The sequence below is a fragment of the Acipenser ruthenus genome, chromosome 46 (assembly GCF_902713425.1).
Source record: "Acipenser ruthenus chromosome 46, fAciRut3.2 maternal haplotype, whole genome shotgun sequence".
In the NCBI taxonomy this organism is placed as follows: domain Eukaryota; kingdom Metazoa; phylum Chordata; class Actinopteri; order Acipenseriformes; family Acipenseridae; genus Acipenser; species Acipenser ruthenus.
Genome location: NC_081234.1, coordinates 6,333,568 through 6,347,702, shown reverse-complemented (window position 1 = coordinate 6,347,702; position 14,135 = coordinate 6,333,568). Strand labels below are relative to the sequence as shown.

Genomic DNA, 14,135 nt, shown 5'->3' with positions numbered 1-14,135 from the left:
AACTATTTCCCCTTTTCACTTTTGAATTAGTTGAACATATTTCAATTTGTAAAGGACTGGGTGTGTGGGCACATTGTTAGGGATCATTAGGAATTTAAAATGAGGTAGATCAGAGATGCATATAACCTTGAACCGAGTGGTCTGCCTGCAAACAGGTGGCTGCCCAAAATGAAAGACTGTCCAGATACCGCCGTCCTGAAGACCAAGGAGGACTGATGCTAATTTCTGGGTTTGTATTCAGCTTGAATTCGGTGGTCATTGGATTGGAACATAAAATGGACATTGTAGATTGAGGAGAAGAGCAGGGGTAAAATAACTTGCATGCACTTAGAGATCTGAGTTTTAAAGGGCCTTATTATTTGATGGTGATCTACAATGATTAAGGCCAATGGAATGGACCTCTGCACCTTTGTCTTGAAGCTGTGCTATTCCAAAGTACTGACACTGTCCTCCTCTACTGCGTTCCCTTAGAATCTTCCCAGTGGGACAAATGCTGTCGGGAGCCTTCAGTTGACGTATATCTCAAAGGTAAACTAGCCTAACGCTTTCTTGTTTGCATGGCAGCAGGTTTACACCTATCCCTAGGTGCTGGTGTCTTCAAGCATGGATGATACCAAACTGGAAAAGGGGCAATCCTTCTTATTAGGTTGGATTTGGATTTTAAAAAAATACAGTATATTGAAAAATCGTCTCAAGTGGTCGAAGTGAAGATTGGAATTGATTTACAGGATAGTGAGGAAAACGGTTCCAGAAATGATAAATGTGACAGACAGACTAGCGCTGTCATTTTTCTATCGCTCAGTAAAGACGCCTTTACCATTTCGTTAAAGCTGGGCTGTTTGTTTTTCAATTTTCTAACTTGAAAGGGATGTTTTTATTCTTTGAAAAATCACCCATCTTGCGATTGGTTGATTAAGTGCAACATTTCCATGTTAATATCCAATCATAATGCTTTTACAAATAAAACACGTGACTCGTAGGGAGATACCCATCTTTCATGCAAGCAGTCCTAATATACAGTTTTAGCTTAGTTTTCAATCCAAATCAAAATGTGAAAATGAGTTACATATTGTTGCATCCCATTTTTCAGAGCATGTTTGTCTTTTAGAGGTCATTTAACAGTGGCTTAATGTGTTCGTGACTGCTTAATATGGCAGGGATGGGAATAAGACTCCCTTTGCATAGCACTTTGATCCATTCCTGGTTTTACTATGAGTCTAATAAGAGACACTTGAGCGTGTTACCTTATACACTGTGGCTAATCAATCTCATAGTAAATCCTGGACTGGTTGAACTTTTGAAGGTGCCTTTTTTGGTGTCAGTGGGAGAAAATGGGGATTATTGCCTTTTAACTGAGGTGGAATTAAAGCAATGTTTTACTGTATTACATTGTAGGCCTTTTAAGGGTCAATGCTTTTCTGGGTCAAATGACTGCTTTTCAAGTATGCTACATCATTATTGTAGTAAAAGCAGAGCCTACTAGAAATGCAATTAGGCATTGTTTGGGGCTGGGAAGATAATTTAAATAAATAAAACTTCAAAAAAAAAAAAAGAAAAAAAACACACACATGGACCTGCAGAGAGAACTAAGAGTAACAGCTGTGCCTAGTGTTCTTGTCTACATCATGAATGTATTAGGATTTAAATATTAACTGAGTTGCTATTGATGCTGCCAAGGCTGACTGCTCAATTACAAAAGCAGTCTTTAAAAGAAGTACAGCACTGGCAGAGAGATCTGCTAATCTAGCATAAACAGTACTGAGTATGACCACTACATTAGGAAGTACAGTAAATATACTAATCTGAACCAGTGAGGACCAGATCTTCTATAAGATATGGTTCCATCTGGGATTGTGATATCCCCAGTTAGGATTGTTGGTTGACAGAACTCAAGCCTTCCAACTTGGAATAGAAGTTACCTAAATCTCTGAATGCAGAAAAAAATATGCATACATGCATTATGTATATATATATACAGACGTGCTCAAATTTGTTGGTACCCCTCCACAAAAAATGAAGAATGCACAATTTTCTCTGAAATAACTTGAAACTGACAAAAGTAATTGGCATCCACCATTGTTTATTCCATATTTAATAGAAATCAGACTTTGCTTTTGATTTTTTATTCAACATAATATTGTAAATAATAAAACAAATGAAAATGGCATGGACAAAAATGATGGGACCGCTAACCTAATATTTTGTTGCACAACCTTTAGAGGCAATCACTGCAATCAAACGTTTTCTGTAGCTCTCAATGAGACTTCTGCACCTGTTAACAGGTAGTTTGGCCCACTCTTCCTGAGCAAACTGCTCCAGCTGTCTCAGGTTTGATGGGTGCCTTCTCCAGACTGCAAGTTTCAGCTCTTTCCATAGATGTTCGATAGGATTCCGATCAGGACTCATAGAAGGCCACTTCAGAATACTCCAATGTTTTGTTCTTATCCATTCTTGGGTGCTTTTAGCTGTGTGTTTTGGGTCATTATCCTGTTGGAGGACCCATGACCTGCGACTGAGACAGAGCTTTCTGACACTGGGCAGTACGTTTCGTTCCAGAATGCCTTGATAGTCTTGAAATTTCATTGTGCCCTGCACAGATTCAAGGCACCCTGTGCCAGGCGCAGCAATGCAGCCCCAAAACATAAAGGAGCCTCCTCCATGTTTCACTGTAGGTATGGTGTTCTTTTCTTTGAAAGCTTCATTTTTTCGTCTGTGAACATAGAGCTGATGTGACTTGCCAAAAAGCTCCAGTTTTGACTCATCTGTCCAAAGGACATTCTCCCAGAAGGATTGTGGCTTGTCAATATACATTTTAGCAAATTCCAGTCTGGCTTTTTTATGTTTTTCTTTCAAAAGTGGAGTCCTCCTGGGTCTTCTTCCATGGAGCCCACTTTCGCTCAAAAAGCGACGGATGGTGCGATCAGAAACTGACGTACCTTCACCTTGGAGTTCAGCTTGTATCTCTTTGGCAGTTATCCTTGGTTCTTTTTCTACCATTCGCACTATCCTTCTGTTCAATCTGGGGTCAATTTTCCTCTTGCGGCCGCGCCCAGGGAGGTTGGCTACAGTTCCATGGACCTTAAACTTCTTAATAATATTTGCAACTGTTGTCACAGGAACATCAAGCTGCATGGAGATGGTCTTGTAGCCTTTACCTTTACCATGCTTGTCTATTATTTTCTTTCTGATCTCCTCAGACAACTCTGTCCTTTGCTTTCTCTGGTCCATGTTCAGTGTGGTGCACACAGTGATACCAAACAGCACAGTGACTACTTTTCTCCATTTAAATAGGCTGAATGACTGATTACAAGATTGGAGACATGTGTGATACTAATTAAAGAAACTAATTAGTTTGAAATATCACTGTAATCCAATTATTTATTATCTTTTCTAAGGGGTACCAACAAATGTGTCCAGGCCATTTTAGAATGTCTTTGTAGATTAAGCATTAATTCCTCTCTTTTCACAGCTTCTTTGCTTTATTGTATGACATACCAAAGGCATGCAAGTATACATGATAAAATAGCTTTTAATTTCATCACTTTTCAGGAGGAATGAAGCATTATTTCAATGAGCTGTAAGGGTACCAACAAATTTGAGCACGTCTGTATATATATAAATATCCTTTTCTCTTTTTTTTTCTTTACAGACTAGCAGAAGCAGCTAGAGAGCTGTTTCTGAACATTGATTCATTGAAAGTATCAAAACCATAAAGCTAGAAGGGCACTTTCTCGGTACAGTATTACTAATCTGAACAGCGTCCGGGATTAGCTAGAGTCTATTGTGCTTTAATATGAATTTTATTTAAACTGATTTCTTTCTCTAACGTCTGATTCAGGTCAGTGAAGCGACTATGAAACAGAAACCGAAGACGGAATTCTGCTTTGGTGAGTTAAGGGCGTTCCGAGTAAAAAGTGCTTGGAAGGCACGAACAAGATCATTTTGGTAACTTCTGCAAATCTACAGTCTATATAAGGCAAATGTCTGTTGGAATGCCAGCGTTAAGTATGCCATGGTTAAGGGGATGTGCTTAAGTTTGCAGCCAACCTTTGTAAAGTGCTTTGTGATGGTGGTCCACTATGAAAGGAGCTATATAAAAATAAAGGTATTATTATTATTATCATTGAAGACATGAGATTTCAAAAGGCCGCACACACATTACTTAAAATCTGGATCTTAAGTAGCAAATAGCTGCACAGAAAAAAAAAAAAGTGTATAGCTAAAACAGTTCCCCATTTTACAAAAATATGTCATATGCCCTTGTATTTATGGATTGTGTGGGTCTTTTGCCATGTTAAATAATACCGGTATTCACAACATGTTAACCCAGGCGTTATGTGGCATGACACAACAACCAAACACTGACCCTCTATTGTTTCCTAAGGAGGTCAGCGTTCTGTTATTACTCAATAACGACAAATAAAGCACAGCTGAGAGGTGAAACTAATTAATGTCACCTGTACTAAAACCCTGGCTGATTGATGAAACACTACACAGGGACGCTCAAACCCTGCTCTCAGAGTTAACTCTTTCAGTAGACTGCCATGATTATTTCAGACAAACAAAGGTAAATAAATAACTTTAAAAAGTTGTAGATTAATAGGAATAATGGGCATTGCAGTGGCGTGTTTCTCGGTAATAATGAAACTGCTTCGTTTATTGACTCGGGAATTTCACTAATTACCTTGCAACATGACATTAACTCCTAATTATCTTAAACAAGAGTCTTCCTTTTCTTGTAGTAATCAATGCATTATCCAGACGCTATCTCCTGCAAGCGAATGACAAGAATGATCTTCGTGAATGGGTGGATGCTTTGAATAAAGCCACAAAGATTACGGTAAGTCTGACACTGTGCAAAATGACTGCTTATTTTAACACAAAAATGAATTGCACAGCATGATAGCTGACTTACATATTACTGGTTTGTTACCATCATTATTCCCGGGGTTGGCAGTTAAGCGTTTTGTTTTTCTTAGTAAGCGAAACCACCAGCATTATTGATTTCTCACCTTACTTTAGCGGTAGCAGGGAAACGCTATTTTCTCTACTGTTTTCGCACACAGTGATCTTGTTCTGCTGAAGTGTTAATCAGGTATTCAAGTTTGCAGTCTGAATGTACTTTCATTTCCTCTTGTCTTCTACTGCGCAGTAAAAAAAATGCTTTTACACCACAGTACAGATTTTTCACAGCATGATACATATCCCAATATATACATATCCCAATATGATCTTCTTAAAATCAGAATAGACGACACAATTGCTAGCAATCCATTCTCGTAACTTATAGGGTGATTTAAAGTACTTGAGTATATATATAGATAGTAGTAGATATTTGCCTGTTTTATGTGCCAACAGATTTGCAAAAGAAAAATCAATAGCCCACACATTACCTGCCTGCTGAAGCCTACATATAAATGAAAAGTTTCCTAGTTAGAAAGCGTAGAAAGGGGCCGTTTTAACAGCAGACATGGGTTATGTTGAACACTTTACAAAACGTGTCTTGTATACAGTAAACAAAAAATGACTTTTGCATGACACATGCCTCACATGACTAGCCACATGGTCAGTAATCAAAAACTCAGAGCTCTATTTACCATCCTGCAGATTTTTGGACGCCCTTAACAACATTATTACATACAATAAAAATACAGTCAAATCAGGGCAGCAGCATTTTGATCAATGCATACATCCTAGAATCTACAGCAAGTGGAAATGGGACGGTTTAGTAAACCTCAGAGAGCGTAGCCCTGTTTTCAACTAAATAATTTTAATCTTGTGCTTCATAGCATGTAACTGAAAAGAATTCATTTACAAGGAAGCTCATAACCATGGGTTTCACACAAGGTTCCCATGTGAACAGCTCTGCCATTATTACAGTGTAACCACAGAGCTGGGCTCAGTGGCTTTCAATGCGGCTCTCAGACCAGTGGGTGACAGAAAGCAGATGATGTCACAGAGAGCTTGCACTGTGATTCTTTTGGAATGCTGTGGTCTCCAATTAGGGAAGTTAGGAAGCTATTTTAGAATTTTAGTGTTACGGGGGGTGGGCAAAACAAATATGAGTAAATGCCAAAACACTGTCATCGGTGTTTAGAGAAACTGGGGTTCATATTGTTTGAGTGAGGCTGGAAACTGTAGCCCAACAACTTATGAACAGGATCACACAGACACAGTATATGAATCTAAACTAATTTCAATATTGAAGAAATTAAAAAAAATAATAATACTTTGTCAAAACTGTGATTGAATTGATTATGTTTTGTTTAGTAGCTTCTAAAAACCAAGTGGGGGGGGGGGGGGGGGGGGGCTGGTGGGGAAGGGAAACCAAAAGGCCACTTATGAGACAATGGGATTTTAAAAAGGAGAGAACCAGGAATGGGTGGCTTTCTAGACAGAAAAGGAGTTCCCCTCGTCTTCCAGTCAGAGTCAGTTTTCACCTGACGCTTAGTGCTTTTATATTATTGATAAAACAAAAAAAAAAAATTTAAAATGTAATAAACATTTTCCTGGTTCTCCTTTCTCCAACATTGTGGTTCTGCATCGCTGCAGCCCAATGCTCTGGTGTTCTGGGAATGCAGGCCGGAGCAACGTTACGACAGTTTTTTTAAGGAAGGAGTTTTACCTCACTTCCTTTTTTTGTTGTGTAAGAAGCATTCATGTTCCGTTTTAACTCAAAAATTTAAATCTTTACTGCAGTATTTTCTCCAGAAGTTTAGCCTTATGTGAACTGGGGGCGCTAATAGTTTAGAGTTTAAACATTTAGACATAAGTGTTATACAGTTAGATTTTTGTGTAAATGTTTAACCAGAGCAAAATTTGTTATCCTTAACAACAAAAACACCCAGTCAAAATGGAAAAAAAAGTTATGAGAAACTAGTCAGCATCCAAAATATGCAGGTTAAATACTTTTATAAATATATCTCAGTGTATAAAAACACTGTAAGGGCTAATTGTTTATCATATTCAATATTCAGAATTATAATATATAAACTTAGGATAAGTGACGCTTACTGTAAGAAAAATGTCTTATTCTGCTATTACATGCAGCAGTAGGAGGTTATAAATAACCCAATCAAGCTATAGTGGAAAGTTAATTTTTTTCTACTTAGGATATTCTCGTTTAAACTGATCCACTCTCTGCTCATACTTTACCTTTCACCTGATTGGCTTCAAGATCGATCACAGCGACATTACAAAAGCTCCACACGGTTCGTCTCAACTCAGCATTATTGTCAGTTCTTGAGAGATCCCCGAGTGGCAGGGGGTGTTCAGGTCAGGAGAGGGGAGTCTCTCAGGGTTCCTGTCACAAACTCATTGCCAGTGCTATGGAAATAACACGCTGATCAGAGAGGAGTTTATCGGGTGTGCTCAATCAGTTTCGTCACTACAGCACTCAGACGTGGCACATCAGAGGAGGTGCAGGAAGCCTGCTTTGCTTGCTCTGTCTGCCAGGGCAGCACTAAGGAGCCGAGCTGCTAAAAATACTTGCGTCAGAGAACCCCGGAGTGACACCTCTGGCTGTCGCTTCCTTATCACTGCAGCACTATGACCTGCTTGAGATGTATTCTCCACAAGCTGCTGTAGACTCTCACTGATCTGTACCAGTTGGGACCCTGTTTTAATTTGTGATGTGTACCATATTAAAAATGCCTTGTCTAGTCTTAGTTTTATGGCTGTGATATTCTTAACATATTTCATCACAAAAAAATCAATTAACCTTTCTAAAAAACTTTCTAAATTAAGTGACCCGAATCAGACCCGTTCAGACAACCTATCTATGCATAAGACACAATTACATTTTTACATGTTATCTTGTACAACACCTCAATGTTTTTTGGCGCTGTCTTTTTAGTAGGATCAAAGCACTCTATGAATGAGTATTCTGTTTATGTATCAAACACAAATCTGCTTAGCATTATGGTGTAAAATGAAACAGATTTGAGTGAATGACAGACAGATTCCACACGGTCTGTACATCGCACTTACATTTTGACATTTGTATATACAGTCGTGGTCAAAAATGTTGCATCACCCTCTAGAATTAACTAATTTTGCTTCATAAAGTCGAATGAAACCTGCTGAATAATGTTATGCTAACATATTGAATTACATACCGCTTTGTATTTTTCCCTATACATAATGAAAAACTGACATTGAAAAATGTGACATTTAGAAATCCAACATGAAATACTGTAATACTATTATGGTTTCTGGTAGACTTTTGCAAGATCATTTTGTAGTTTCTTTGATACATGATATTAAATTAATTATGATTATTTTTATAATAATCATATATATATATATTTTTTTTAATTATGTCTCAATCCTAAAATTCTAGGTGATGCAAAACATTTGGCCATAGCTGTACAGTGTACAGGGGATGCAAGTCAAGAATGATCCACTTTTCTGTAATTCTGTATTTACAACCATGACATTCTTTTCAGTAGAGATCTAAGACATGGTTTAGCTTTAGCCCTGCTGTGCAAAACCACTGTAAACATCAATGAAAGCAAGCCAGCTACCACCCTGTTCACTGTCAGCAACACATGACGAAAGCACTCGCTAAGCGTATGCAGTTTAACCTGCGTTGACTGTGAACACTAATGTCCTAAACTGACAAACCTACAGATAATAAACTGAACAACTTCAATTTAAGGGAGTGAGTTGGATGACTTAATTCTTCAACCTTTTGTTTTGCAGGCCACAACGCAGATTATAATTAAAACCAAAAAAAAAAACAAGTATTGTCATGACTCAGGATCTCCACAGACAGGCCTTGCATGTTGGAACTTGCCTTTTTTATGAGACTACTATTTTAAATCATTAGCGGTTGGACTTACATTGGTTATGGTTAAGGGTATTTTTTTTCATGTTTATCACAATTTCCGTGAAATGTATCTATTGCCGTGTAATATGTAGCTCCCAGTGAAATTTCCCGTTTCTGAAAGAATAGTGTAAATACACTTTTTTTTTTTTAATCTGACAACTAGTTTAGGTTGCTTCTTGGAAATTATTGAACACACTGCAGATAGCTACATTGTTTCTTTAAAATGTCTTCAATGTAAAAGACATCAGCTGCATCAAAGATCGGAAATATTTCTGCTAAAGATGGCTTGTCCAGGACAAGAAAGAGACATTTCATGTGTCTCTTGTTATTTTTACATTTATTTATGTTTTTATTTTGTTTTATGGTGAAATTAGTCTTTAAAAAGGTGGGCATAAAAAAACTAAGTATTCCACAATTTACCATTTACTGTTTTTCAGGTCAGCATTTAAATATTTACAACATTTGTTATATAATAACTCCAGAGAAAATTATCCATTAACGCTATATTTTTCTGCTGTAAAAAATAAATATTATGTTTAAATTGTGAAATATCTTGAAATACCAGTTTTGAGACTGAAATGCCATTTCAGTGACCAGAGCTGTAGAATGTTCGCTCCTACGCGCACAATGTGCGCTGAAGGATTTGGTCGAGAGCCAAAAATTATTTTTGTCCCCGGCACAAAGTTTTGAACTTTCGCCGACATCCGATAGAGATCTGAGAGGGGCGGGGGGCGGGGGAACCTGGAACCGTGGTTATCGGGCTCATGCTGTCACTCAAAAACAAATGCACACTTTTCACTTTAATTAGCATGCTCTGTTCTGTTTTGGGGTGTATTTACATAAACAAGATAACATGAAGCATGGTGTCATTTATACCTGTCTACTCACAAACAACACATGACTGCAGTAATACAGTATCGGTGGTAATATAAGCTTTTTGCTATTTTGTTAAATTTATTTTTTCATATTTTGGTAGAATTTCCATTTTTATTATTAAAATGCCACCTCCAAGTCATCAGAGGGTGAAATGCGATTATTGTAAAACAATGAGACTACATGGGGGGTATTTAGTTATGTGTGTTCTACCTGTCTATATATTCATTCAATCAAAAGTTCTTCATTTTAAAATACTGTATTTATATGTATAAGTTAAAGGTAAAGGTTGTTGCCACTCAGAATAACAGTCAATGACATTTTTGTAAAGTATTGTCTATTGAATAATCCTAATATGTTTTAAATCTATAATTAGGGCTTCTGATTTTCAGTGTTTTACCCTGACTTTTATATTGAAATCAAATTGATACCTGTTAAGCCATTGGTGTATCTCAAATCACAACTGAGAAACATGTTAATATTAAAATTGATTTAATTTACTTTTTTTCTGTGAAATAAGTTGCAGTTAAAAGAAAGTGTGATTGCACTCTGTCCAAAATCTCTTCTCAGGTGTCATTTACACAACACATTTAATTGATCTCCCTCCCCAGCACACACTTGCTACAGTACTCAATTCAACCGTGTGTGTGTGTGTATGTGTATTCTACACTGAATAAGCCATTTGTAACTGTGAACAAATTACAGCCCTAGTTACATTGTGGTGTACCAGCTGTTCTTAAGAGACATGTTTGAGAGCTCTATAGAGAGGGGTGCTTTTAACATCCAAGATTAAAAACTGACCAGGATGTGATGACTGAAACAGAAAGGGATATCTAAAGTTAACCTGTACCCCGCTGGGATAAGCCACCACTGTATGTTATTAAAGCATTTTACAGCACCTGTTGTTATCCCAGGATTACATCTAAAAATCGCTGGTGGATGCATCCCGGATTATATTGGTACCCGACAATGGGAACACTATGTTGGTTCCAAATCCATTGTGGTGTCATCCATGCTGTGGTCTGCTAATTGTTCTGGTAGAGCTACTACAGGTTCTGTTGGTATTTTCTGGGCAATGTTACGTTCTTCACACCCTCTTGTTAATATTTAATGGTGTCGGCTCTGATTTATCAAAGGCCAGGGATCTGTGGTTTGTACAGTCAGTTGACTGATCGTCTCCGACAGCTGCACCCAGTCCTATATCTGAAAGACAGGAAGTGATGCTCACTGCGCTCGCTTGTGCTTCCTGAAGTGGCTGTCTGCTGCGTGGCTCTGATGAGCAGAGGAAAGTGACAGGCCTGGCCTAACCATTCCCAGGGGTAACCAGAAAACAAAAATAAAACAGCACAAAACTCCAGGGCTGTTGAATGAACAACCGTATTCACAAACAGATTTTTTTTTTTTTTTTAACCTACTGGTACAATATAAAGAAAGATATTACATGGTAAATATTTCAGCTCCTTGTCACCACATAAGCTTGTGGGGTAAAATCTAAACAAAAACACCATGTGGAAAAAAAATGTAACTTTCATAACCTCCTACTGCAGCAGGAACATGCCTGTGTGACTCACAGACTGACCTAGTTCAAAGCAAAGTTTAATGTGTGTGTGGGTGGGTGTGTGTTTGTGTGTTTGTGTTTAAATGCAGTGCAGTTCACTGTGCTAATCTCAAACTTAAGGGTTTGAAAGAACCACATTTTATTAAATGGTATTTTGCAAAAAAAACCTGGTTAATATAATTTTACTACGCAGTTTTCATGTCATTTGGACTATTGCTTTGGACTTGTATTGCATTTCTATATTTAAATTGAAGAGCAGCTCCTGAACACAGGTAAAAGCACCTCAAAACAGACTTACAGTATGCAAGTAATTGCAATAAAAAAAAACCCCAAAAATAAAACATGTATAATGCTTGGAAACATAAGGTAAGGGGCATCATAAAAAAATAGTAATTTAAAGCTTCTTACAGACGGTTTAGGTGAGATTGTGGCAAACGTGATTGAAGTAACGCATATCTGATGACACGGTTTCTTCCTAGGTACCAAAAGAGTGCAGTATCGCTCCTAAAACAGAAACCAGCAGAACCTCAGTGGATCCCCAGAACAGAAAACAGCAGGTACCCTACAAGACAGCCATCGTCGGAGGGGTGGTGGTGCACACCCCCATCAATCAGGTAGGGGGATTAAACAGAATGGGATCATGCCTGCATTGGCACCGATGAATTAATGCATTTGTTGTTCATTCGTTGGCTTGACAACGTGAACTTGGATTAGAAAAACCTAGATTTTGCCCCAATAATATTGATACGACATAAAGTCTGAACACTCCCACGACCTGAACTATGAAATGAGTGTACGTGAGCTTTAAGGTACTGTTACTGTTTTCCCATGTGGTGTAACACTGTGTTTGCAAGGGCAAATGCCTTTCTGTATTAAGAAAAGGCGGGACACTCTCTATATTGGAAGGTGGGGTGATTATTTGTTCAGGGGTACCAATATATTTAGTGAGCAAGCAGGGGGCTGAGTGGGGTATATAGTTTGCATTCTGAGTTTGCAACTCTTCTTAAACTGCATATCACAAAATAGTGTTAACAGCTGGGCGAGGCTCTGCAGGAAGAGACAGTGTTTGAATGATCTCTGCTGTAGTTATTAATATCATAGTGAATAAATGAGTTGCTGTTACTAGGATCATTTTTAACCGGTTATGTATTTGTGGCTGTGGTTAAAGCTAGCTTCTTCTGCATGTGTGTTTTATGACTGATTTACTATTACTTCCTTACGTGGTCTTTTATCTTTACCGTTAAGATTGTGCTTTTTTTGCATAGAACTAAGCAATCTCCTTCTCTAGCCAGCTAGTTAACCCCTGAGTCCAAGTACATGGCAGAGGCTCCTTGAATAAACAGCCAGTACTATGCCCAGTCCTGTCAGGGACTAGTTTGTTCAGTGGGACTCAGGATTTAAACCTTTTATTTTAATCTATTTAGTGACTGAAGAGTTAACCAATGGATTTCAATGTACAGATATACCCTTCTAAAATCATCACAAAGGGCTTATCATCTATAACCTGTCAAAATAAGGGTTAAAAACAGAGAAGCAGCATTGATGTCATATGTAGCATGAGGTACTGCATTGATTAGAATAGCGTTGCTTAATAAAATGTCTTCAATATATACTGTACCTGTGTAACAATAATTAAAAACAGTGGAAAGCTGTAAGCACACAGTGCAGTGGTCTATATTGTGCTGCTGTACTTTTCAATACCGTACAGCACCTTGTGAACCTTCTAATGTAATGTTTTTTTTGTCCCAAACTGAGTGGGATTAGAAAGCAGTTGTATGACTGATACGTGCGAGTGATCCTAACTAGAGTGTGACTGTAACTGCAGTGATCGGATCAGGAGCTCGTCCTCATTCTGTGAGGGACATTTCAATGTGGTGAGAGTAAGTGAAAGGTGACTGTTGACTGTATACACAAGAGTTTACAAGGAGTGTCGTGGTGCAGCACCCAGAAAGTGTCTCATCTTTATTCAGTTGGATTCTCAGATTTATTGATCAGTCATTATTGCGATTACTGCAATGATACAAACATGATTATATTGCAGAACAAAATCAAATTCAGCAAATTATTTTTTAAGTACTATTATTATAAGTTAATACGTTGTGTGTAGCATGTCTCTATCGTAGAAGAGGTGCCACCGCAGTTTGGGCAAGAGGACTGCAAAGCTGCTCAGACTGTGAGGAATGTCTCTTGTACAGTAAGAGACACCCTACACACATTAAAAGTCACACAAATGAAGATTGTACTCAGGAATTATTTTTCTAAAACTTTTATCCCTCCCCCGGTCGTGAAATGGTTCAGTCCAGAATTAACTGCCAGTGTCTGAATGCATGTAGGCCTACAGGTGCTGTGCCGTGGTGAAACTATTTATTAAAAACAAAAGTTCAGCTGGAGGACAGTAGCATTCAAGGATTAAACGTCTTTTACCTTGTTCAGATTGGCAAGTGTTTTTATTTTTATTTTTTTAAAATATTGGATTTAGCTGTGGTGTTCTATGCATGGTGTCACATCTATAGACCGGACACTATGTACTGGAATTGTGGCAAATACTTCACTGTGATTGGTTGATTTGTTATGTCATTTATAATAGGGATACATGCTTTAAGTTGATAAAACCACATGTCATGTATTTCCGAAGCCCATTTAAAAATCTAATTGAGCACAACTGCTGTAGTATTTTTCAGACGAATACAGAAAAATCAATGCAAACTCATGTTCAATCTTAGGTATACAAAGCAAACGACCATGAGGTTGTGGTCTGCTCTGGTACCATATTTGGAAGGGATGTCTCAAAGAGAGAGACACACACACACACACACGCACACGCACACACACACACAAGGGCCGAGTGTGTGAGAAGGGTAACGACGGCAAAGG

The 14,135-nt window shown here is 38.0% G+C and overlaps 1 protein-coding gene across 1 annotated transcript in view; it reads left to right on the top strand.

Annotated features, from left to right (window-relative positions):
* LOC117971686 (pleckstrin homology domain-containing family A member 2-like) overlaps nt 1–14,135 on the top strand; it is a 48,254-nt gene that overhangs the window by 13,241 nt on the left and 20,878 nt on the right. The window contains exons 3-6 of the mRNA XM_034919887.2: nt 472–528; nt 3,839–3,887; nt 4,743–4,840; nt 11,741–11,875. Of these exons, the coding sequence (XP_034775778.1) occupies nt 472–528; nt 3,839–3,887; nt 4,743–4,840; nt 11,741–11,875 (339 nt within the window). The remainder of the gene's footprint in view (nt 1–471; nt 529–3,838; nt 3,888–4,742; nt 4,841–11,740; nt 11,876–14,135) is intronic.